The sequence below is a fragment of the Phoxinus phoxinus genome (genome assembly GCF_949152265.1).
Source record: "Phoxinus phoxinus genome assembly, chromosome: 3".
NCBI lineage: Eukaryota > Metazoa > Chordata > Actinopteri > Cypriniformes > Leuciscidae > Phoxinus > Phoxinus phoxinus.
In genome coordinates this window covers 26,284,636-26,312,037 of record NC_136878.1, presented here as the reverse complement: position 1 = coordinate 26,312,037, position 27,402 = coordinate 26,284,636, and the positions used below count along the sequence as shown (strand labels likewise).

The following is a 27,402-nucleotide window of genomic DNA, read 5'->3' as shown; positions in this document are numbered from 1 at the left end:
ATCCCTATGGCAACTAGTGGTTTTGTGGCAAAACTACCATTTCCTTTCACATGAGAATATTTCTGATGGCTTTTTAAGTACCTCCCTGACCATCACATGGTCAATTTTATAAGGCAGGTCATGGACCGTGACCTATATAACTGAGGAAAATAATCCCATCACAATGCATTAGTGCCTGACGAGTCCCTTCTTAATAAAAGGAATGCACAACCCTTCCCCCATTATCTTTCATTCTCACTATGTCAACGAACAAAGAGATGGACATCCAATCTATGTTCTTCCTAGTTGAAAAGGTCTATCAGATGAGGAAAAATCATCTGAATTGTTTCACACAAATGGAAATAGCAAGTCTAATGTGAAATCTGATGTTTGTTGTTCACCATTTAAAATTCCCACATTTAAAAAGAAATCATCAAATGCAAACTGGACTGTTTTACAAACCGATTAAAAATATATAATGCTACAGAAATGGAACTGGAAGTTAATTGTAAAATAGACATAGATGTGCGAAGGTGTTATTTTTTTAAATTCATTTGATAAGTATTTAAATAAATAAGTTACCGTACATTAATATGCTAATTTCCATACAACCTCTGAGGTTTTTAGTATATTCGCACATAATGGATCGTTCCTCTCAGGTTGCTTTTGAAGCGACACTCCCTTTGAGCCTTTGAGTAGCCCAATAAATTTCATCTTCATCTTTCATCTTACCACACCCTTAGGCAAACCTGACAAAAGATACAAGCCATCTGATCCAGGATCAGCAAAACACTGATACAAAATATCACTTTGCCTGAAGGTTTTTGTCTTTAAGGTACAATGCCATTGATATGTAAAAAGAAATGAATACGATTCTCAGAAATCCTTGATAAAACTGGTCTGGTGCACATAAAGGACGACAATCCCGTTTATACTCTTGATGGGATAGTTCACCTAAAAAGAAAATGAAGTCATAAATTACTCACCCTGTTGTTCTAATGCCGTATGTACTTTTTTCTTTTATGGACCACAAAGGGAGAATTAAAAAAAAAAAAAGTCCTGCTCACACTCATCCATATCATGTGAAGGGCAACCAGTATCAAGCTTTTTAAAAAAGATACAAAACTATCACAGAATGATCCCACGATGTGACATGTTATATTCCAAGTGTTCTGGGGGTATTTGATATGAAACGTCAGGATTTTTGTTAAATGCATACTTTTTTTGAAAAAGCTTGATGCTGGTCACCATTCACTGCTATTATATGGACGAGTGCGAGCAGGACATTAACAAAAAAAAAAAATTCTCCTTTTGTGGTCTATAATAGAAAGAAGGGCATACGGAATTAGAACAACACCAGGGTGAGTAAATGGTGTTGACTTAATTTTCATTTTAGTGTGAACGATCCCTTTAAAATAGCCATTTGTGGTTCCCCAAAGAACTGTTCAGTGACCAGTTTTTAAAGAACCATTTCTCCTTAGTGTGAAGACTATTTTAATAAATGTTATCTAAATGTAAAAAAGGCCACATATATTTAAGTGTCTTAGTTTCCTTTGCTATATGCCAAAATTGACACATTTGTCACAGCATCCGTCCAGCGGGCCAATCAGCGCCGCGGAAAAGACATGCAGGTCAGTGCTCCCGCCCACTGAACGGAGTCTGACCGATCGGGAAAGTGGACGGATGCAAGCTATAGGCCTACTGTAGCGTTTATATTTGCTAAAGTTGTGTGCGTGCCTGTAAAAAGACCACACACACACACATTCAAAACAGAATTTATTCAGTGTACTGAGTTGTGGTGACAAGGGTTATTCCCGAATACCTGATCATCTCTTGTAAAAGTCTCTCACCGGACGATCTGTAGTGGGTCTGTTATCAACAGGCAAATTCGGCTTCTACTAGCCAACATTTTTACACTAAAGAACCACTTTTGTGCAATGGAAAGGTTCCATGGATGTTAAATGTTCTTTATGGAAGTAGACATGATCTCACATAACTTAATGAACTTCAGAAAAAAATCTTTCAAATGTCTTGAGATCATTGGTGAATGTTTCAAATGATATAGAAGTTATTCATTTACTATTACCAGTTCACTCATGCAGATAAAAATACAGAAGCCAATTATGCCAGTCATAATAACAATGATGACAGATATGTAGTCACTATTGTTCGAGTCTTCCCTCAAAGAAAAAAAAGTGGATAAAGTTTTTCTTTTATGAAATCACAAAGTTGGAAGCTAATTAATCAGTATTCCGAACATGATACCATCGCTGGTATGCTGTGGTTAATTGGTATTGGCAGCCCAAAGCCAGTGCTCTTAGATCAGCTGAGCTAATCATCTCTGACAGCCATGAGGTGATTCTAGTGAGGAATCCTGCTCCTGAGGTCAAAGTTCACCGCTGAATCAATGGTCACCAGGACAGCAGTGGATGAAAACAGCATATTTGTTGTTGTTTCTCTTATGGCTCATCAGCCAGTGTGTAAGATGAGTGAAAACAACCCACAACATAATAATGTGGCTTCATTTGATTTAGGTGGGTGAGTTTTCCCTTTCCTTAATCAGGAAGCCTAGAATAAGATAGTGATCAATTACACCTGATAATAAACATCACTGTGCTGTCCATGAATGACAAATCATCATATTCATAATTAATCTTATTGACTGACATTATTCTCTTGCTGGAACAGAAGTTCAGGCACTAAAATTAAATTAGACAACAGGTAATATGCAGTCGGATTAGATGTTCTCAGATGACCCAAGGCAGGGTAATCTAACCTCTTGGACACATGACCAGTTTAATGCCCGTCAGTAATACTGGTCTAAATATAAAAAACAGAAATAAAGAAGAACATCTCTGATAACAGTCTAAGACATGACTGGCCTTTTGAAATTAAAGGATAAATATCAGATCGATCCATCTTTACTGCTTTTAAGTGGAATTTTCCTACAGAGTAAAAAGTGATTAGTTGACTTAACTTAAAAAAAAGGGAGGAAACCAGTTGCCTTAAAATGATTAATAAACTTCGGGCCCTATCTTGCACCCAGCGCAAATGACTTTGTACGCCGACGCATGTATCATTCCTATTTTGCACCCGACGCACAGCGGACTTTTCCCTCCACAGACGCACGTCGGTAAATTAGGGAATGAACTTGCGCTCCCGATGAACTGACGGTTCTACGAAAAGAGGAGGCGTGTTCCGGCGCAAACGTTCCCTTGTGCTATTTTGCAGTTTGAGAAAACAATTCTGCAACAGACCAGGAAAAACCTATAAGTCAGTGGCGCGTTATTCAGATGCTATTTTAAGGGCGCATGCTTGGCCATAATGTAGCGTGTGCACAACGCGCTTACACTTTGCTTCTCTCATCTACACAGACACAGCAGTTTCCATTTTCGCAAACCACACATAATTACAAGGAAAAATATTACCACACGAGAGAAATCATTGTGGTGTCCATGAAGATGTGAAAAAATAGGCTAATTAGTAATGACGGATCAAACCTGTTTGATCAATAGTGGCAAGAAACAGAGGATAAGGACATCTGACAAAGTGGGTTGTCTGTAAAGCACCAGGAAACAAAATTCTGAAGACTGCGAAATCACCTTCACCATCATGTTATAATAGCAATCCGCCGCCTGCTCTTAAAGGGAATATGAGATGACGCTCTGATTGGTTTATTGCACGTTAAGCCCAAACCACACCTATGAATATGCTACTTCAGACCAACCCATTTTAGATTTGCGTCCGCCCACAAAGTTACTTGCGTTTCGCGTTTGATGCTTGCGTTTCAGATTGTTAAAATAGGGCCCTTCATGCGTAATTGAAAAAAGTAAGTTATATGAACAAGTATGGCAAGTAGTCAAGTTCACATAACTTAATTTTTTCAATTACGCATGAAGTTGATTTACTTAATAATTTTAAGGCAACGTGTTTCCTCACTTTTTGATTAAGTTAAATCAACCGATCACTTTTTACTTTTTAATGCAACTTAAAGTTTAACAAGAGAAAGTACATGGCCTGGTTTCACAGACATGACTTAGATTATGCTAGGAGAAGGCTTTAGTTAAATTAGGACATTATAGTTTTATAAACATCAACGTGCCTTTACTGTTGAAAAAACATTACTGTTGTGCACTGACATATTTTACAATGGCACTCTGCTGTAATTGTTATATGGATTGAGACTTTAATGCATTTTATTGTTTTTAAAGTAAAAAATGGAATTTAACAAACAATACTTTTGGCTCCATTATACATTGGCCTCACAAAACTCTTCGTCTACCTGTCCTGAACTTGAATTGATGGTCTCCCTGACTTTATAGTACCTCCATTGATTGTGAAGGTGCTTGTCAGTGATGCATAAAATTAACACTGTGTTATAGGGCATGGATTTCTGTCAGGCCCTGACAAGATAACCCATTATTGGACGATGCTGCTAATTTGTTTTTGTTTATTCCGAAGTGTAATGTAACACTCCTTGAGCCTCAATGATAACTCTATTACCTGCAAATCCCAGGAAAAACCATTGACAGACACTAATCTTGGCCCTACTCCTAATTACATCAGGTTCTTGGGTCTTAATGAAGCGATCTTTACTCCATTTTAGCTGCTTAATGCTGCACACACCCCTGGCATCATTAGTTTAATTGCCTGCGTTTGCAGTGCGGGATTTTGACCTTTGTCCAGCCGAGTCAACTTTTTTTTCTGTCCCGGCCTTTTTCCATTGGTTCTTTGTGGTTACTGTGGAAACGAATTGCTGATATTCGCTCTATAATGCAGAGCAGCTGTTCTTTTAAATTCAGGACCATCTGCTGTTTCCACTCAATCTCATTATGTTTTAATATGAAGATAATGAGATTGAAGGCCGTCTTGCGCTATATACATCTTGTCGATTAATAAACACTTGTTGCTCATTTTGCCTTTTGTGTGGACAACTTTTTAACACAATGATTTGTCAGTAAACATGGGCTGATCAACTATTAAGTAAGCTATCATTAGGATTCCAATCTTAAACTTAATCTTAAAAGTGTGGATTTTGTCAAGTTCATGTTAAAATCATTTGACATTAGCTTTAGATAAAAGTATCTGCCAACATCAGTACTGTTTAAAAGTTTGGGCTCAGTAGGATTCTTTTAAAAGAAATGAATATTTTTATTCAGCGAGGACAAATTAAATTGATCAATAGACATTCAGTAAAGACATTCATAATATTACAAAAATATTTCAAACTGCCGTTGTTTTGAACTTTATTCATAAAAGAATCAAGAAAACCTAACAGCAGTTTTCAACATTGATAATAAGAAATGTTTTTTGAGCAGCAAATCAGCATATTAGAATAATTTCTATAGGATCATGTGACACTGAAGAAGACGAGTAATGATGCTGAAAATTCAGCTTTGCATCACAGGAATAAATACATTTTAAAATATATGCAAAGACAATAGTTATTTTTTAATTGTAATAATATTTCACAATATTACTGATTTGACTGTATTTTTTTTTATCAAATAAATGCAGCCTTTGTTAGCATAAGAGACTTTAAAAAACAATCTTTTCTGACTCCAGACTTTTGAACGGCAGTGAAAATAGGCATCCGGTGTTTCCTCCTGCGTTTTTATGTTCAGCTTTGTTTCCTTCTAAAAAAACGTAAGACCGATATTAAATATTAAACAAATATTAGACTTTTTTTTCCAATAAGACTAATAATTACACCAATTATAAGAAAAACTCAACTGGACATTAAAGTGGAAAGCAGTACTTTATTTCTAATTATGCTACAAGTCAATGGCAAAACAAACAAACAAAACAAAAAAAATCTTTCACCAGTTTTTTTTCTTCTTTTTTTTTAACCCCTGAGCACCACAATCCAGCTTTCCCATAATGCACTGGATTTATCCAAAGTGAATAAAAGGAAAATAAGCTTCATACACAGCGTATAATAGGATCTAAAATCTACCAGCATAGCATCGTTGACATAGCTAAACAAGGTAAACAACATGTTATTCTTTAAGCACATGAGTGAATAATTTTTTCTTAACCTTTATTAAAATGATAGTCATTTTATGAACAAATGCTCGTCATCAGTAAGCCTGTGAGCGTGGTTTCGTAAAAGCTTTGGTTATGGAATCACTCTGATTCATGTTTTTGCTTCACAGTCAGCAAGCACTCCAGAGTTCGTCCAGGATTTGCTCTAGAAATAAGAGCAGTCTCTTCATACGCTGATCAAGAGGTAAATTACATCGAACAACAGGAATCAGACAATTGTGCATTGATTGTGCCCTCTGTAATTCCACATAAATATAGACTATATATTTCCATTAATCCTTGCACCTATACAACAACAAAATGATGGTCAGGTTTTCATTAATCGTTGTGCTAAAAGTCTGGAAACTGCTATTACATTCTTAGATTGCCATTTGTGCACTGAGACTAATTGAATATACAGCTTGGCTTTTTTTGTTAGAGAACATTTTGATCCAAGTGGATAAAATCAAGTTTTGCTGCAGCAGGATCAAATGAAACCATTTCTCTGCTGTTTGAGATTAAAAGTTTGGAATGACAGTATTTGTTGGAAATTGTCAACCCAACAACATTGTCACATCTTTGGTATTTGTAAAAATAAGTCATGTTCTGAGCATGTCTCCACATTCAAATAAAGAGAGTGTGAAAGAAAATAATGGGATTTTTTTTAAAAAATTTTTTAGTTAGTTAGTTTTGATTTAGATTAGGTTATATATTTTTTAAAGCCACATTATGTTGTGAACAGAAACGATGACTCAAAACACTGGCATCAATGGAACTGCTGCAAACCGTGAGCTAAAACACTTAATTAAATGCTAAAGTTGCAGCTTAACTTAAGATATTTTTTTAATAAAATGTTTTCAAATCTAATTCAAACATCTATTCATACTATAAAGAAGAACCTCGATCAGATCAATATTGAATCGATTTGAGCAGTTGTATACGTAAAATAGAATCCTTCTGGTATTTTTATTTCCCTCCGTGCGTAAAAAATGCCACTGACATAAACGGACAAGCAAAGCAAATGACGCTGTGTTGAGCCCAGTGTGGTCCAGCCTCTGGTTTTGCAGCACAATCCACGCAGGCAAAAGCGAATTTGGACCAGAAAGGCTATGATTAAAAACTGGCTGCTGTGAATATGTTGTTGGCACAGTCTATAACAAATGAGGTAGATGTGTGTTCATTATATATTTCCCTTCTTTGGTAAAACAATACAAAATAGAAAAGAAAAAAAATCCAGTGATTTGTTGAAAAAAAAAAAACATCAATTTTCAAGTGGCTTCACAATAAAAATAATAGAAATGAAATAAATGAGGTATATCTTGTTTTCATAATCTATTATCTGTGTACAGGTTTGCAGGATTTGTGAGGTATTAGGCTGTAATATGACTTTTTTTCTTTAAATAAATGTGATGTTGCTAAAAGCACTGAAACAGCCCAAGATTAAACATGAAAGGAAGAGAATAAAAGTAATAATAAATACAACTTGAAATTGTCTACTGAGCTCTAAATAAAATGACACAATAAAATCCTCCCATTTCCTTATCAACAGAAAAGAGAAGAAAAAGAAATTTAAAAAAAGTGTGAGCAAAAAAAAAGAGAGAACGGAATAAAGGACGAGAGGTGAACTCTCAAATGCAAGTGCATTGTTGAAAACTTGATGAAAATTGGATTCTATTCACAACAGAGATCCCACCTCATGAACTGATGCCTAAGATGAGCCGCATTCAGCCTGTTCACGGCACATCATCATCTTCTCAAGAGCCTCTCTTTTCTGGTTTAAGTACTCAAACATTTGTTTATGATCAACGTTCAGCTCACAGTCACACGTCACAATATCGTTCGACCCCCGACTTCTAAAACCTGTATTAACCAGTGTGACCCGTTTTCCCGTCTACTAAACCATTTAATGAACACTTAAAACACTTTGCTGTAAAACCCAAGCTGAGGTGGTGGAAAATCATTAAACATTGTCGACAAGTGTTCCCCAAATAACTCACTAATCAATAGAATATATTTCGCCACGGCCACAGGCCAAAACCAGTCATGAGAGAATAAAGTAGACTTAATCCTGTCTGCTTTCTTCAATATCAAGCTATACATGGCTGATCTTCCACATACGCCAAAGCATTCATGATTCTCTGTCTTTTACAGATGGTGTAGATGGATACAATTATGTTTTTTCTTTCCTAACATAAATTTAAGCAGTGATACAGTAAATCACTTTTCTCCCTGACAATTTGTATTCAAGTTAAATGGGATGTGCTTTGCTTAAAATCAAGATATTCATATTTCAGCTTGATTGAATTCATTATGATGACTTTCCATTGCTTTTTTGATTTTTTTCTGATAGTTTGCAATGGCATTTGATATGTGTGATGGTTGTGATAAAACGGCATTAATCTAATAGGTTGCTCTTATTCTCTTTGGTAATAGCTGATAATAGCTCTTGCTGTTTAATTCAAGAATGCAACGAGTAAAGATGAAGGACTCCTGTGCCAAGAATGAAGGGTCTGTGTAGGAAAGTGAAGAATCTTGCTTTGATGCAACATTCAAGCAGGCCAGCGCTCAGTCTGAGGAACATCCCATCCCCTCGAGCGTCACACCGCTCCTTGTGTTCATGGCATTGTCACGCAATACGTTTTAGTCACTCCACAATGAATAACACGTCCTCAGAAGAACAAAATTACAAGCTGCAACTTGCTGCATATGTAAATGTAACACATTTCAAATGTGCGGCTATCAGCTGTAGGTGCTCAGCCTTGAATTTTAATGGAAGTTTTTTTCGGTGATGGACACTCCTTGTCCTGATTGCAGGGGGAGGGTTAGAAAAACAGTAAAAAGTGTACATTGTACATTGAAGGAGACAGAAAAAACTGGCCCAACAGTATGACCTAAAGACCCTGCCTTATCTGACGTCGGGGGAGAGTTGAGTGAGAGCGGTGTCGTGGGCTCAAGGGGAGGTGGCTGGTCCGTGTGAGGAGGCGGTGGAGGAGGAAGAGGAGGACGGCTGCATCTGGGTGCTGAGCCCTGGGCTGCTGCTCTTTCCCTGAGAGCTGTGTTGGTGATGGACTCGCTGGCTGCCTGGCATGAAACCAATGGCTGGCTTACGGGCAAACAAGACCCCTGGAGTCAGCAGACAAATATTTAGTTCTAGTTAGATTCAAGGAATATAAACACCAAAACCACCCTTACACAACACAACATCAGCAGTCAACTTACTGGATCAATGTGTTATTGTTTTTAAAATGCATTAAAAAATATATTTATCATTATGTGATAGATATTATAAATTATTACTAATAATTCATGCAATAATAGAAACTACATGTATAACTGAAAAAACATTCATATAAAACATTTTATTTGTTTGTGGTCTATCATTCTGAAAGGACAACACCCCCTTGCTCAATCTGTTTCTATATTTTTGTGGGTATTTTTTTTTTTAATTAGCACAATACTATGTATATTGAAGTATCTAATTTTTTGTTTAAATCCAAATGAAATTTTTTTTGCAGATGCTCACTAAAGAAAAGCTAAGATATTGAAAAGAGATGAGAACAATTAATGAAACACTTTATTTAAATAAATGACATGGTATGCTACATGAATTTATGCTATGTAAATCAAATTGATCACTTAATTGCATATATCAATATGTTCTGAGAGCAAACTAAGATAATTTTAGATATTATTATGGCAGGCAAGTAAATTATGGAATAGACATTATAAAAAGCGGGTTCAATATATGATTTTTATGCCTCTGAACATAAACTTGTCACTGGCATTCTGCTTTTCTAACTGAGTTTGTCAATCTGTCCGAAGTAGACTAACGTGCTGTTCACACAGGCCTATGTAAACGTCACATCTTTGGTCAGTGTTATGCACCACGACAGCAGGATTAAAAAATATATACATTATAATTTTTACATGTTAATTGGTTACATTTTTAGCCCAATTTTTTTTATTTATCTGTATGTTCAAGGGCTGTACATCATTACAGGGAACAAACCTTCAGTGAAAAAAAAGGATTCCACTTCAACTTGATCTCCTGAACTGTTTCCCAGCAAGCTTATGAGCCATCTTCTGGTAATTACTGTCTCTCGCACATCAGGCACAAGCACTGTATCTAGCTAAGGCGGAGGGCCTTTCTCTCGGGCACGAAAGACAATAAGCTCCATCGACCTCCTGGCGCCCAGGCCCAATTTTAAGATATTTAACTTTTTTAACTCTATTGGACTTGCCACTTCATTACGATGGATTTTATAGCAAAGACATCAAATTGTGTGGAGGACTAAGCGAGGGGGTGCTGCTATAACTTATTGAATTTCCTGCCTGCAATTACATCAGCAAACGGCGCTCTATTTACCTGTGTAGACAACCCCATTTATTTCTATTGACATGTTGATGCTGCTAATGCCGTTGGTAGACAGGTTCAATGCAGTCTCTTGTCTATCATCTGTCAAGAGAGGAGCCAGAGAGCGAGGAAGAGAAAAACTCAATATGAGCATTTATAAAAGGAACACAAGAAGCAAGAGAAGCGTGCCACCAACTATCGGTGATAACTCATGAGTGACAGGATAAGGAGGGGTTTATTAAAAGAGTTTAAGGGGGGGGAGGGAGGTGATAACTGTCAAAAAGATGGGGCTTTCACTTCTCTAGATAGGGAACTGCACAGAATGTCTGTGCCATAAACATTTCTTCACTGCGATCAAACATTACACACAAAGTATTCAAGAGAAATATATTAAAAGGATGATTCTCCCTAAAATGAACACTCACAACATTTACTCACCCTCGTTCCAAAGTCATAAGATTTTTGTTCACCATCAAAACACAAATAAAGATACTTAATTAAAATCTTAGAGTAATTTCTCTACATAATTCTTGGATTAAGCCGACCGATTCACATGGATTTATTTTACAATCTCTTTACAAACGGTTTGACGCATTAAGTGAATAGACTATCAGTGGAGAGAAAGAAAAATATAGAGCATCTGTGCTCTGAAGATGAACTAAAGTCTTATGGGTTTGAAACAACATGTGGTTGAGTAAATGACATAATTTTCATTTTTGTATGAACTATTCCCTTTAAATAGCAGACCATTAGATTCATTTTTTGAGTCAAAAAAGGGATAAATCACACATGGGGATTCCTATTTCCAAAAAGTTAGCATCTGTCAGGACTTTCAGTTTTTACTCTGTCATTACTTTGAATACTTGTGTGCAGGTTACACAAAATAACATTTAATATAATCTTGAAATTGCATAGTATTTCTGTGTGAAAGTCCTGCTCAGCATTACAGAACTATGCTACATTGTCCCACCATATAACGGCTCTTGGTTTTGTGGGGGGTATAAGAGTAACAGTCACGTAGAAGACAACAAAACATTACTCATCATGACCAGCCTGCAATCATGACACACTGTCATTAAGTGATGAAGGTGCACTGAAATCATTAACATCAGACAAACGGCCCGACAGAAATCACTTTTCTTCATCAGTTAAGTTTTACCATTTATTCACACCTAATTAAATAGATGTTTGTTTTTAGAGAAAGTCTCAAACTCTTATCATTCTCTTTGACACAAGAGACACCTTATCATAGTGTCATGAAACAAAATAAAATGTGTCATTCATAAACAATTATTCATAAATAAAATGTTTGTCATAAATTCCTTCAGTATTGTTTTGAGAATGCCTCAATCCTCTCTCATAGGTGACCCTTATCTTAGTGCCATAAATAAATAAAATAAAAATTTGTCATTCATAAATTATTCACCAATAAAGTGTTATTCATTAACTACCTCAGTTTGGTAAGGGAAAATTGAAAGGTTCATGTTTCGTCATGCTATGTGTGGCAGTCAAACCCAAGGGCTTTTCCAGCTGCTGTTGGTTATTTGTGATCCTTACTCAGTCTAGAGTAAATAAACTCCTCTGCCCTAATCTACATTATTTGACCCATAATGCCCTCTCTCGTCTCACTATTGACTCAGTCCACAGGATTTTATGGGTCACTCTAGGGAAACACTTCACTTTACTGCCATTTATATTATATTTACACACAAGTTTGCGTCTTACTTGTTTTGACACTAAATAAAAATAAAGAGATTTTTTGTAAAAACATACAGGACAAAAATATGTGAGAACCATCTTTGCATTCCTTGCACCCACCTCTGTTGTTCAGTTTGATGTTCATGGGTAGCTGGGTTGCCATGGCGAACAGATTCTGCTGCAATGCATGCTGCATTATCCTCTGCTGCTCCTCTGCCATGAGCATCACTTTCTTCTCCGGTGGCTCTCCAGACTCCAGCTTCTCCCGTAGCTGCTCCAACGCGGCCGCCTGTACAGCTGCTGCAGCGGCAGCCTGAGCCGCTGCAGCCTGGGCCGCACTGTGGTGGCTGGCCAAAGACACAGGGATGCCCACCCTGTTAGTCAGGCAGCTGGACAGCATTGAGTCCTCTGTGGGGCAAGATAGCATCATGAAGTCTTTGTATATGCAACTAAAAGTACTTCTCAAATATTTTCAGGTGGCGAAACACTTTAACAGCAAACCAAAAATAGTGGACCACCTAGTGGGGGAAATAATTTTTTGATCCCCTGCTGATTGTGTAAGTTCGCCCACTTACAAAGAAATTACGGGTCTATACTTTTTATGGTAGGTTTATTTTGATGTATAGAGACAGAATATTAAACAAAACATCCAGAAAAACACATTATATAAAGGTTGTAAGTTGACTAGCATTAGATCGATTTGTATTTGATCCCCTATCAACCACTCAGAATTCTGCCTCCCACCGATTGGTTATGTGCCAATGTGAAACACAGATTAGTCCTGTCACTTTAAGAAAGTACTCCTGATGTCCTAATGTCAGTGGACACCTGTCCTCAGAATCTGTATCTTCCATTCCAACCTCTCCACCACCATGGGCAAGACCAAAGAGCTATCAAAGGACGTCAGGGACAAGATTGTAGACCTGCACAAGGCTGGAATGGGCTACAAGACCATCAGCAAGAAGCTCGGTGAGAAGGAGACTTTTGTTGGTGTGATTATTCAGAAATGGAAGAAATACGAAATGAAAAAGCAATCGCCCTCGGTCTGTAACTCCATGCAAGATCTTGCCTCATGAGGTAAGGATGATCAAGAGAAAGGTGAGGGATCAGGCCAGAACTACAAGAGAGGAGTTTGTTAATGATCTCAAGGCAGTTGGGACCAAAGTCCCAAACCATTAGTAACGCACTACGCTGCAATGGATTGAAATCCTACAGCATCCGCAAGGTCCTCCTGCTCAAGAGGGCACATGCAGAAGCCCGTCTGAAGTTTTCCAATAAAGATCTAATGATTCAGAGAAGTCTTGGGAGGAAGTGCTGTGGTCAGATGAGACAAAAAATGAGCTCTTTGGCATCAACTCAACTCGACTATGACCCCAAGAACACCATCCCTACAGTCAAGCATGGAGGTGGAAACATTACGCTCTGGGGCTGTTTCTCTGCTAAGACTTTACTGTATTGAGGGGCCGATGGACGGGGCCAATTTACCATCAAATCTTGGACGAGAACCTCCTTCCTTCAGCCAGAACACTGAAGATGGGTCGTGGATGGGTCCTCCAGCATGACAATAACCCAAAACATATCGCCAAGTAGGGGTGGACCGGTACACAGAAGTCATGGTATTAGTTGCTTACATTAAAGGGGTCATGACATGGTTTTTTTTATTTTATTATTATGTTCCCTTAGGTGCAATTATAGTATTACTATAGTTTTTTTTACAAAAAACTTTTAAAATGTAGTGATTTATGACCTTTTCCCACCCTGTTTCTCATCCTCTGATTCAAACAGTCTGTTTTGGGGGTGTTTCCCCTTTAAGAGTTCAGTGTTAACGCCCACTGTTATGATTGGCTAACGTCAGTGCCTATGCATCAATTATTAACGCCCCCAGCCAGAACCTGTGCGGATTCGGCGTAACTGTTTAATAGCGGGTGATGCATGCGAAGCGATGGCTCTTGCAATGATAAAACCTTATTATGTTTGAGCCGGAATCAGAGGAAAATTAACCATCACCACAACAACGAAGACTGGATCAGCCCGTGTCCACATGGAAAGTGAAACTATTTTGAATTAATAAAAAAAAATTAACCCGAGACACTTGAAAACGGATTATTGTTGCATAATTATCCTATAGCTTCATTTGCTAACAGTTTAACATTATTTAACTAATTCCAATGAAATGATAGGGTGTACCACGGACAAAAATGCATGCACAGACAGGCCATCTTTGAAGATGCAGCATTGATAAAGGCAACATTTTTAATTTTCTATCACATGTAGGCCTAACGTTCTAGACAGGCGACATATTTTCAAGATTCTCTTATACGAATGTGTTTATTAGCCATGGTAAAAAGTAAGTTTGCGTCGTCGTTATTGAGCCCATAGTCGGCACGGACTTATCTTTGAGCAACAGTTTTCTGGCAAAGCCAAGCATCATATTAGGATTTTTTCCTCAAAACAGTCATCCTTCAAATGTATAGAACACTGCCGTGACTGGGACGTCCGCAAAAAATAAAGTGCATCCATTTTTCCCTGACGTCTGGATCTTTCAGCGTATTTAAAAAGTAGTTTAAAGTTTTAAATACATTACTTACAGTTTGCGTCGTCGTTGTTGAGCCCAGAATAGACGGCACGGACTTATCTTTGAGCAACAGTTTTCTGGCAAAGCTCAAAACAGTCATCCTTAAAATGTATAGAACAAACGCTTAAACTAACACTGCCGTGACTGAGACGTCCGCAAAAAATAAAGTGCATCCATTTTTCCCTGACAACTGGATCTTTCGCAGCGTATTCAAAGATGTAGTTTGTCCACAGCCAGGAACAGCACATCTGCGGCGTCGTAATTTCCCTGTACACAGACCCACTCGCTTGTCCGTCGACTGAACACTTGTGAGGCGCGCGGCGCGCGGGCGCGACAACGATACGAAGTGAGCGTAGTTGTCTTGCGCTTTAAGCGTAGTTGTCTTGTGCTGGAGGCGGTCTATATGCAAACGCTGGTACGTCACTTCGTACCGTGACGTCACTTCTTACCATGGATCCAGAACGAGCTGTATTTAGAGCTTGATTAAATAAATGATTCGTTTATAATGGGGAGGACGTCTTAAGCTATGAAACTTGCAGGACGTTTTAATGGTACAAAGACCTCTTATATACCAAAAGATCAAGGCAAATTTGGTTTCTCATGTCATGACCCCTTTAACAGAATGAGCCTACAATAGCAGACATAAGCCCTTTAAATAAAAATAAATGGCCATGTTTAATAAAAAGGTTCACAAAACTAAATAAAAATGTTTAGAAATGATGTAAGATAACGTTAATTTAGTTGTAGGTTACGTTCTCATGTCCATTTTTTTTTCTAATGTCACAAGGATTAATCTGGTTTACTGCTTTACACGATTCTTTTGTAGTGTGGTTTTGGTGTACTAACGTGTTGTTGTACTAAAATAAACATTAACGAGTGTACCTTACATCTCACCGCTGATTCCTGATGGCTAGAGAGGACACCGAGTCGCACCCTGTCGTTTCAAAGAATAGTACACCGGCGAGCGCGAAGTATAAATGCCTCGTCCATTTGTGGAGGCGCGCGCGCGCGCGGTCAGCGGAGGCTCACTGCGGAGGCAGGGCTACAGATTAGGTGTGCCTAAATAACCCGCGTATCTAAAAGTAGTTCCGCATTACATTAATTAATTTGCACGCGAGTTTTATTTATTTTTATACCGTGTATTCTCCGTGTAAATTCATGCACCGAACCGTGACACCCGTACCGATTCGGTTCAATACGAATACATACCGTTCCACCCCAACCGCCAAGGCAACAAAGGAGTGGCTCAAGAAGAAGCACATTAAGGTCTTGGAGTCTCCAGACCGTAATCCTATAGGAAATCTGTGGAGGGAGCTGAAACATTGAGTTGCCAAGCGACAAAGAAACCTTAAGGATTTTGAGAGTATCTGTAAAGAGGAGTGGACCAAAATCCCTCCTGAGATGTGTGCAAACCTGGTGACCAACTACAAGAAACGTCTTACCTCTGTGCTTGCCAACAAAGGTTTCTCCATCAAGTACTAAGGCATGTTTTGCTTGGTGATCAAATTCTTATTTCATTCACTAAAATGCAAATAAATGTATAACCTTTATAATGTGTTTTTTCTGGATTTTTTGGTTGATAATGATATTCTGTCTTTATCCGTTAAAATAAACCTACCATAAAAAATATAGACCCTTCATGTCTTTGTAAGTAGGCGAACTTACAAAATCAGCAGGGGATCAAATAATTGTTTCCCCCCCCCACTGTAAATCTGGGGGAAAGTAGCAACTCCTTTAAACAATTACCATTATTTCACAGGTAGATGTTAGTCTGCTAAGGCATTACTGCACGGGGTGCGTACGGTGGGAGGTGTATCTCGTTTTTTTGGTTCGTTTTGAATATCTTTACACCCGTGAATGTTACTGACCCCAACTGTTTTATTTTGTATGGTAGTGCATTTTATTATTTTTATATTGAACCCTTTTAAACTGGCTGTGTCGTCGCCGACACATACCAGCAAGCTGTATTCATTTTACCGTAACTCTTCAACCGTTTGCACTATCAAAACAATTGAAATTGCCCCTGACAGCAGACAACATGTGATTTTCTGCTCACATGACAGCAGCTTTCTGGCAGAGCGGGAAGGAAGGATTTGAACAGAGAGATACGAAGTTTGGAAGATTAGAGTGTTTTGGATTGCATAAAATAATAAAAGAAATGAACAAAAACATGGTGAATGAAGTGGTAGACAGCAGAAGAGGCGATTGGGATGATTTTTGATGAAACTTGGGAGGCGGATGGCCATTACTCTTTCACGCATCTTAGCATGTGGTGTGTGCACGAGTATGTGTATATGTATGTATGCATTTGTATATGTGTGCGTGTATGAAAAAAAAGTCTCCTAAATGAAAACTGTGCAACCCAGTGTCACAAAAAAGACTTGAATATATGTATTATAGTTCATTTTTCAACTTTAAAGTGTTCGTTTCTTTCGTTCGTGATTTTCCCTCCAGAAGTATTCACGTTTATTTTTATTTTTTTCTATTCAAATTCTATTTACAAACTCACCACACACGGTAATGGCCAATAACTGTAATTTATTGAAAGCCATCTTTTTTTCAGAAAAAGAAGATAGCACATTGTTTTAGAATTTTATAGTCAAATCAGAAAATCACCTATTTTAGCTTCAGGTTCTAAAGGGATATCTGACATTAATTTTGATACTATAAACCTAATACTTTAAAACTGATTCTATAATTATTTTTTTTAATGTAAAACGGTTTTGCAACTGGAAATGAAGTTGCTCAATCTGAATAGAGCTTTTTATTCTACACATTAAGATTTAGAAATAACATCCCGACAGGGAAGTATGAGTATGACTCAAGTCATGCAGTAAGCACTGAGATCTATTTAAAGCTGCTTTGTAAACACTATAAATACTATCAGATTTGTAAGGGTCTTTGATCCTCAAAGAGTTGCGTGACTTGTCCTTTTCCATATGGGCACATCACTGAATCATGAAGTAGCCCATGTCTCTTTGTGTTTCATTGCTCCTGCTGGTGTGATGCGGAAACTGGCAGAGTGGGCAAGAGGAAGTCCTGCAAGCTGTTTCCTGTCTGCTCTGATGACCATTCAAGCCACAGCGTGGAATAAGCGTGAGTAAGAAGTGGCACTGTTATTGTGTAAGAGAGATGACTTCTCCTTTGGAGGGTCTAGGTTGTAATTTAGATGGTCTGCAATAACATTCAATTTCCTGATGAGGAATACCATTTTTCTTTCTCTTTCTTTTGAAAAATCCACAATTAATATAATACTATTACTTTTTATAATGGTTAGATTATACATAATTCAATAATTTTTTTTTATTACTTTGTATTATTTTATTGACACAGCAAATAATTATTGTGCAAGGGAGGAAAATAATGTATGTTCAGCTGTTTTGTTAAAAATACATAAAATGTAATCTTAATATTAAAGTATTTGAACAGAAAAAAAACTTTTAAGTAGTAACAGAAGTATGCTGTGCAAAACGGAAATACAAGCACAAACACATACCATTCTTGATAACAGAGGTCTGAGTCATGTGCCCGCCGTTGGGCATGCTGGGCATGCTGATGTGGGGCATCTGGAGTTTGGGGGAAGACAGCAGTGTGGGGGTGCCCACAGGCGAGTAGTTGAAGAGGGTGGAGCCATAACTCTGTCTCCGCCCTTCACGACGATTGCTGTCGATAGCTGCCTGAAGCTCCCCGGGAGAGCTCAGTCCCCGCTTTTCACATTCATAAGGATAGAGGTACTTCATATACCTGTAGAGAACAAAAGACAGAACATGAAACGCGTTCTGTGATGTACAACCTAATCACAATGATACAACAGCTAATAAACAGTAGTGGTGGGAGAATTTAACCGCAGATGCGCGATGGCACTATGTGAATGTCTGTGTCGAAAAGGTTGAATTACAAGGGTAATCGTGGACAAATACATTTAAGATTTAAAGTCGGTAAACTAATAATAATAATAATAAAAAAAATTAGATCAGTAATAATTTTGGAAACGGATCACGAGATGCCTAAAGATTACCACCTCTAATAAAGAGTGTTTTGGACGCCTAAATCACATTGAAAAATATATGAACGTCATTGTATTAGATGCACCGATCGACAGGCCAGGGACCGGAATCTGACGTTTTTCCGCATGATTGGCCTCGACCGGTGACCGGCCAGTCAGTCTCACATCTTACCGATTCTGAGCTGGTCCATTTTGTTGCCAGCGGCACAGGCAATAACGTCAGCTGCGCATTCTCGCTCTCTTCTCTCCGACGACAAAGTGACATACACACACATCTCCTCTCACTCACTTGCTCCAATTAAATAGTGCTTGTATTTTTGTTTTGCAGTTTTGAAACATAATTAGTTGAGAAAGATAACGGATGATGTGTAACAGTATATTGGATCTGTGCATAAACTCTTAAAGCGACAGCAGCCTAATATTCCTGCTGCTGTCTGTCATGTTAATAATAATAAATAAATAAAAATTCACTCTCTGCTCTTGACTGAATATCTTGTGTAACTCATTGTAAGCATTAATCTGTATTTAATTTTTACAATGAAAACTAACCAGTGTTATTTTACTGGTTATTATTTTAAAAAAATCGGAATCTGCAGGTTATAGTTACAGAGCAGAACTCATCTTACACTTATGCATGTTCACCCAGATATCATTGGAAAACTTAATATAGAGGTCTTGATTAAAGAATTCATCTGCATTACTCCTAAGCACCAAACAACATTTGAGTATCAAAAGGTAAGATGCATGATTTTGTGCTGCCGCCGAGTAGTGAAATATACAGTGTTTTTTAACATTTATTTAATCATGAGTTCCAAGCAATCTCATAAAACTCTGTCCTCATTTATATGTTCATCTGTGAGTGTTATTTGGCCGGTTTACTATTAGGATTTTATTTTAAATCCCCCACCGTGGCACTACCCCGCAACATAAAGCCCCAGGACCCCCCTGATCAAATATGTTCCCACTGCTATGCACAGGTGTATTAGCAGAGTGACCAAAGGTGTAGTTCATCACATTAACTGTATGTTCCACTAACAGCTGACAGAAACAGAACAGTTCTGTCTTCATTTCGAACAGTATATCTATTGTTTTAATAGTCACCCTATTATATATTTACTGTCATTTACATTTTTGAAAATAAAGGGGGGGGGGGGGGGGATTACACCATAATGTAGTGAGTGAGTGCACATTCTTGCTCTCAACAGTGCTGTGAAATCTAGATTTCCTGCATTCCTCTATTTACATGACCTAGATGAGAGATGTTGGTTCAACGGTCGACTACATGAAGAGCATTTTTTAAATAGGCTCATGATCAACTGAATAATGATTGTGTGTCTTCTTATGACAGCCTACAGGTCTACTGGATGTAATTGAGCGTAATGTAATTGTGTTAAATGACAGTGCTGAGAGTGGACATGCTCAAACAAGTTCATGTGTTCCTCAAGCAGGTCAAGGATTTACATAGAAAGTAGAAACAGAACTAGTACTATATTTCCTACACGCATACGACAACATGATGTTTTATTAAAGTGTAAATTGAGTCAAAAGTCAAATTAATTTAAATGTAAACTTTGGGAAAAGTTTAACTCTTTATTGGTGTCTAAAAATGTAATCAAATTAAATACAATACTCATATAGACTACTATTCAAAAGTTTGGGGTCAATAAGATATTTTTAAGAAGAAATTAATACTTTTATTTAGCAAGGATACATTAAATTAATAAAAAAATGACAGTAAATACTTTGTTCCACAGATTCTAATAAATGCTGTTCTTTTTTTCTTCCTCTGAAAACGTTTTTCCACAAAAATATTAAGCAGCATAACTGTTTTCAACATTTATAAGAAAAAATAAATGTTTCTTAAACACCCAATCAGCATAATAGACATGTTTCCTAAAGGATCATGTGAAACTGAAGAATGATGCTGAAAATGTAGCTTTGCCACCACAGGAACAAATTACATTTTAAATACATTTTATCAGAGAAAATGGTTATTTTAAATTGTAATAATATTTAACAATATTACTGTTTTTACTATATTGAAATAAATGCAGGCTTAGTGAACATAAGATACTTCTTTCAGAAGCATTAATACATCTTACATTCCCCAGATTTTTGAATGGTAGTGTGTATCAATATATCTAGAAACTCCCCAAAATGAATATAGTTTAAATACATTTGTGTTATATATTGTGTTAGATGAGGAAACCATTGGATAAACAAAAAGCAGCTTTAGAAATCAATATATTGTCTACAATAATCCATTTTGCAATCAAGTGTGTCAATGTGTCTTCTTCACACAGGGGTGTGGGTTGTTCACACAGTATGCATTCTTGACTTCGGAGTCTGACATATTTTTAAACATGGAAAATGTTTTGTGTTTTTAGATTCTTCCACCATGAAAGCCGCATTTGAAGTTAAATAGCGAGCCCTAGTCTTTAATAAACTCACATTGTGCTGATTCAAGAAAGTGCAATGCTTACACAGCATCATTGTTTACTTGATGGATCTCAATTTTGCTGAACAAATGTAGGCGACATCTTTGTAAAAACCTCTTTCTTACTTTTACCAAACACTGTAAAATACACCGTCTTCACTCTCTCTTTTTTAAAAGCAGATAATTAAATTGGACAAGATAGACAAGAATCAACTGGCAGTTATCAACAAGTTGTTCTCGTCTGAAGTTATCTCACTCACTGTGTTCGGAGGGTGAAAGCCGCGCTGGTGATGGAGGTAGGGAGGTTTAGGCCTTTGGTAATCTCGCGCCATATTTTCTTATTGATGACTTCCACTAAGCCGCCTTTTTCGGTGACAAGCTTGTAGAGAGTGTAGAGATCCAACACCTGCTTCGCCATGATAGGAATCCGATTCACTGGAGTCCCTGCAGGAGCCGGGGAAAAAAGCACAATATCCACAATCAATGCCATTAACTCAAGCTCATTGACGAGCCTCTCGGCCGCTTATAAGGCCAATCAGTCAGGCATAAGTAAAACGTCCGACAGCTTCCCACTCCACTTAGCAAAAATATCACTTTTTGCCTTCAGTCAAAGGTCTGCACTGTTTCACCACCAGTGGAAAGAAAGATTCTGGCTTCCATGGCTTCTTATTTGTAGAACGAGTGTGTTTATATGTGTATATAACGAGTGCAATCTCAATTAGTAAAAAATATTTCACACCATATAATCAACTAAAAAAAAAAAATTTACCATGATTTAAAAAGTACCATAAAGCCCCGGAGATAATCATTTTGACAATAAAGAGCAAATGGCTTTTTTTTAAAAAGAACAAAAGTTGCCAAACATCTAAACTCTCAGATGTCGATGCTTTAACACTGCTCTCCTTCCAATTGCCAGTTCATTTGCTGAATGAAAAAAAAAACCTTGGTGATAATTTGTGCTCACGATTTAATGTTAGGTTGTAATGTGTGAAGAGGATAAGCCCTTTGTGTGCATCTGAGACCGCCTGACCTCAAGATAATTAACCTGTATTTTGCTGATAGAGTTCTATTGTGCCCATTGGATTTGCCATAATAGCAATCAATACGCAGAGAAATATAGAGCAAACAACAGCAAGCCAAGCCACAGTCTGAAAAGAGCAAGGAGAGCAGAGCTATGGTCTATCAAGGTAAAAACACATCAATTAAGACTTGTAATTACGGCTTCATTTTGCCTCTCTGGCATGTGAACTAAGAGACACTATTAAAACTAAAGATTTATCTGCCTTCTCTCTGAGACAATGCTGGCATTAGATCTAAAGTAGCACAAATGTCTAAAACAAATCGATTGATGTTTCTAACTTCTCCTCAAACTGACCACACAAGTCACTGAAGTAAAAGTAAGTATCAAGGGTCTTGATTTGAAAAAAATAAATAAATAATTGTTTAGAGCAGAAGTCCTTCTAATAAGGATTCAACACAATACCAACATTTTCTATTGTACAGAAAAAATAAAGAAAAGGTCTTTAAAGTCACACAGAAATGTATGAATATTAATAGAATATGACATATAACAATAATTAATTGAAATAATATTAATCTTGGCACAGAACACTATCTATATCCACTATATCCCTTTATCTGTTGCAAGTAGGGGTTGAACCGACCAGTTGATTAGTCGACGTCGACTAAGCTTGACGCCGACTAGTCGCGTTGATCACGTGACACTATGATTGTCACCATCAAGTGTGTGGAAATACTTCACTAAAGATGAAGCTTGTAAAAATGTCACTTGCAAAGTAAGTCTGTCCTGAAGTACAACAAAAGTACAGGTGCAATGCACACTCATCTGAAAAGGCATCCGCTAACGTTAGGTGAGGAATGCAAATCATCTCGACAGCAGTCAATTGACCCTTTGCAGGGAGTTTGATTGACAGGCGATCTGATAAATCATAATCCGCCATCCGCCATTTCTGTCCGACAAAGCAGTCAGGAGAGTTAGTAGATTAACGTTGGAGGATTTGAACTTGAAAAATGGAGTATACTGATGCCTTTCCACGGTTAAAACAACAATCATTGCTCCTTATGTTCATTCATGCTTATTTGATGCTATAAATTAATAGAAGGAAGAGATGATCAGTTCATGAGCAGCTTTAACTGAGGCTCTACAGCGATCTGTCAGACACATTAAAGAGCCACAAAACGGTATTTATTGTTTAAATTTCTTTATAAAATGACCAAATATGAAAGTTGAGACTTTGTTTAATATCAAAAGTAACTTGCTCCAAGTCAGTGTCCTCTCTGCTCCGCGATGTATATTTCACTGCGTCGGACATAGCAACAGTAACTAAAGGGAGCAGGTCTTGGCGAACGGTCACTTAGAAACTTTACTAAACATGCAAACCATGATCGGAAAGTAAAAACTGTGAATGAGCAGGACTGTGACAGTGAGTAAGCTTACAGCCTATCTTGTGTAAATGGCATTGTTATGCCAACATAATGCATCAATGCATTTTTTTTTTGCTCTAAAAAGGGAGTTATTGTTGCATTGTTACCGTTAAGTTCCAACATATAATGAGCTGTCTGTCAGCATCTGTATCATTTTCTGCTAATAAATTGCAAATTGTGGCATGTTGCAAAGCAGTCCCATCTCGTGTTTTTATGAATGACGTCAGTGACTAGTCGACGTCGACTCAACTTTTTGCAAGTGACATTTTGTATATACACATAAAAATGTAAAAATGTATGTCTTTTGCCTTTATTCAAACATATTACAATGTATTAATGCTTTTTTAAGCTTATTGCATAGTTGTGCTAAGAGTGTAAAACTAATATACGCTCTTCTGCTTTCAATTGTTTCATTTGTGATAACACAATGAAACATGCAGAATTGTGCAGACAAATTTTGTTTGTACTCATTATTCCCTCCCTATAATTCAATCAATCACTGTGGCTGGCGTTCACTATATCATTAGACATTATTGTGTGGGTTTTAGTGAAAATGGCCAAGAGGAAAGAGCTGTCCTCTGCAACCAATGAGGATAGTATCAAAATGGCTAAATCTGGTCAATTGACATTAGATAAGCTATTGCTCGTTTGCTGGATTTGAATGTCTGCAGAATTACTTCAATGCACCGCGAGACAGGTCAAATGGAGAATGTTTAGCACTGGGCCAGTCAAAGAAGTGAGCTATTTTAAAATCACTCATTTAAATGAACTTCCAAAGTGTGGGATCATGATATGTGCAATTGTAAGGAACCTCCAGTTTCATCTCGCACTGCAAGCGAGTATGGAGGATCTGTTTGTGAAGATTGAAAATGTGATTTCTAACACAATAACCATCACAACCATCATAAGCGAACATTTAAAGATTTTAATAAACAAATAAAAGTATAAGCCAGCAGCCCCTCGCGGACGTGATCACGCCACCGTTCTCGCGCCGTTTCGGTAAGTTGTACTGTATCAACATATCTTTTGATGTTCAAACATGTTTTTTCATGCTTTAACTTGTATTAAAGTGGAAGAGATGACTCGTGCTGCCGCTTGAACTGAGACGGCTACAGCGATCCGTTACGTCACATTGAGTGTCAAAATGGCATTTATTGATTGAATTTTGTGAGAAAATGGACAGAATTTGAAAGCCGAGAATTTGTTTCTTATCACAAGTAACAAAGCACAAAGCTCTTCGTGATTATTCGATAGGAGACGCCCTACAAATAATGTTTGGTCAAGGGAAAAAATGGGGACCTGGCAAAACTGGCTTGACCTACGGGTCAAATAGAGCCTATTTTATGTTGTTGTTGTTTTTTAACTGTTAATGCATTATTGTGCTGTTAACTAAATTCAACACTACATTTTCTTCACACACAGTATGAGTTGCAGTCTGACACGTTTTTTCCACCCCCTTTTGATTGACAGGATATTATCGGCCCTGATCATCGGCTGTTTTTAATGGCTGATTTTGAAAATAATTGCTTTTATCGGCCAATTATTGGACGATAAATCAGTGCATCTCTAGTATACTATATATATACACACACACATACATATACATTCTTTATTTCCATTTTTTGGTAACACTTTAGTTTAGGGTCCAAAGGCCAATTCTCACAATTAACTAGTTGGTTATAAGCTTGCATATGACTAGGATATTGGCTGTTTATTCAACCCGGTCTCACCCCAAAACGTCATATACTGACGGGTCTTGACCATACGTCAACATACGACGAAAAGGGTACCCCTATAACGTCAGTATGAGACGCAGACATAAGCGCACCAGCAGCGCCTCCTAGCGGTACCCTAACGCATACCTAAACCCAACCATACCCGAATCGTCACACATGGACGTTATAGGGGTACCCTTTTCGTCGTATGTTGACGTATGGTTAAGACCCGTCAGTATGTGACGTTTTGGGGTGAGACTGTTAGTTTATTAGTACTTATAAAGCACATATTAATCCTGCATGACCATATTCTTTATCCCTTAATCCTACCAATACCTAAACTTAAGAACCACCTTACTAACTATTAATAAGAAGTAATTAGGAGTTTGAGGCAAATGTCGTAGTTAATAGTGAGAATTGGACCCTAAACTAAAGTAGCCTATGACCCATTTTTATTAATTTAGTAGAATAAAACCCAGATTTCATGATAAGCTTAGTTTGCCTGTTTAAAACCTCAACCAAGTTTAGTGTGTTCTTCATCCCAATTTAACACACACCTTATATTTTGATGGTTTAATTGAACTTGTAGGGTAATATCCCCGTCGGTCATCACTTTTGGCCACTACTATGTGTATATATGTACGGAGTTAAAACACAAGGTAACAGTGTCCTTGTTACATGTGTTACATATACTTAGTAATAACAGTAAATTATGCATAACTACATGCAACTAACCCTCAACCAAACCCTAATCCTACCCTAACCCTATAGTAAGTACATGTAGTTAATTATTATTATTCAGTACTTAAATATATAATTACACTGTAACAATGACACGTTAAAATAAAGTGTAACCAAACACAATAATGCACAAATAATTATTTATTCCCATGCACAAAAGGCCAAACGAAATAAGGCTAGAGCAATAAATAAAACCTGTCTATACAAAAGCCACCTTTGGACTGAATCTAAACCTGGATAAGCGTCTTTAAAACAAGATTTACGAGCGCTCGATTTCCGAGGTGATGTATTCATCTCCTCTGGTCCCCTGAATAAGATGCAGTGAATAAAGGCCAGTACAAGCTTTTGTCATCCCTAACAATTTGATCTGCTCATGCATCATTATGACAATGAGTGATTATGGAGTGCAGAGAAACACGTTTTGCCGAGCTCACATAGCTGCCTACTGTTAATTGCTCACTGGCTAAAAAGGTTTAATTGAAAATGTGCTGAAGGGAATAAGCCAGTGTTGGGGCCAATCATCTATGTGGCTGCCTTCATCAGCAGTCTGCGTTTTCATCATTCACTTCAGCCAGATAATGGAAGGACAACGTGTCTGCGATTGCATGCTCTTCCGAAGCATGAAATGAAGGGCTAATTTGTAAACACAACTCTAGAAAAAAAATCTTTATCCAGGTGTATAAAACAGGCAAATTGCACTGACCAACAAGCTTGAGTAAGTCCTCTATGATGTGTTTCTCATGAACAGGTTGCTTTACATTACATTTATTCATTTGGCAGATGCTTTTATCCAAAGTGACATTTAAGAAACACTTCACGGTTTGCAGTGTGTGTGTGTGTTCACTACTCACTGCTCCTAATGTGTGTACACTAACTTGGATGGGTTAAATGCAGAGGACAAATTACGAGTATGGGTTAACATACTTCACATCACTGTCTATAAAGGCTAAGAGGCCGATTAAAGTTTTGCCTATATTCTTTCCATTTTCTTATAGTAAGAATAATAATAAAAATCTACCTAGGTTAAAAATGGAGTATAAGTGTAAAAAACAAAAAAAACAAAATTGGCCCATTGTAGTTAATAGTAAGAATCAAAATGTATATTTTCATTCTAGATTATCTAAGCAGAATGGCATTTCCACACACTTCAGGGTTGTGCTTTCACTGCTTTGAGAGTGTTATCAGCCTGACTTCCTTCCAGGGAAATTAGAGCTGAAAATACGAGTGAAACTGAGGGTGCTTTCACACAGGCAGTTCAGTTTGAAACGGGGCACGGTTCGCATGAAAAATTGCAAATGTGAAAGCTGTCATGCGGACCCGGGTGAGCACCGAGGTACCGAACCCGAGCTACCTAAAGGAGGTGGTCTGTGTTCGGTTGCTCTTGAACTGTGCCGCGATTCGCGTGAATGTGAAAGCAACATGGACTCG

The 27,402-nt window shown here is 37.5% G+C and overlaps 1 protein-coding gene across 8 annotated transcripts in view; it reads right to left on the bottom strand.

Annotated features, from left to right (window-relative positions):
- Positions 1-5,583: 5,583 nt before the first annotated feature.
- Positions 5,584-27,402, bottom strand: part of arid3c (AT rich interactive domain 3C (BRIGHT-like)) — an 82,833-nt gene continuing 61,014 nt past the window's right edge. For 7 of the 8 annotated variants that reach the window (XM_079606471.1, XM_079606470.1, XM_079606474.1 and 4 more), the window contains 5 exons: positions 21,334-21,517; positions 18,127-18,374; positions 12,176-12,463; positions 10,370-10,459; positions 5,584-9,126 (listed from right to left, as the gene is read on the bottom strand). In XM_079606471.1, the coding sequence (XP_079462597.1) occupies positions 8,954-9,126; positions 10,370-10,459; positions 12,176-12,463; positions 18,127-18,374; positions 21,334-21,517 (983 nt within the window). In that variant the 3' untranslated portion in view covers positions 5,584-8,953. The remainder of the gene's footprint in view (positions 9,127-10,369; positions 10,460-12,175; positions 12,464-18,126; positions 18,375-21,333; positions 21,518-27,402) is intronic. The other variant, XM_079606473.1, reaches the window with a different exon arrangement.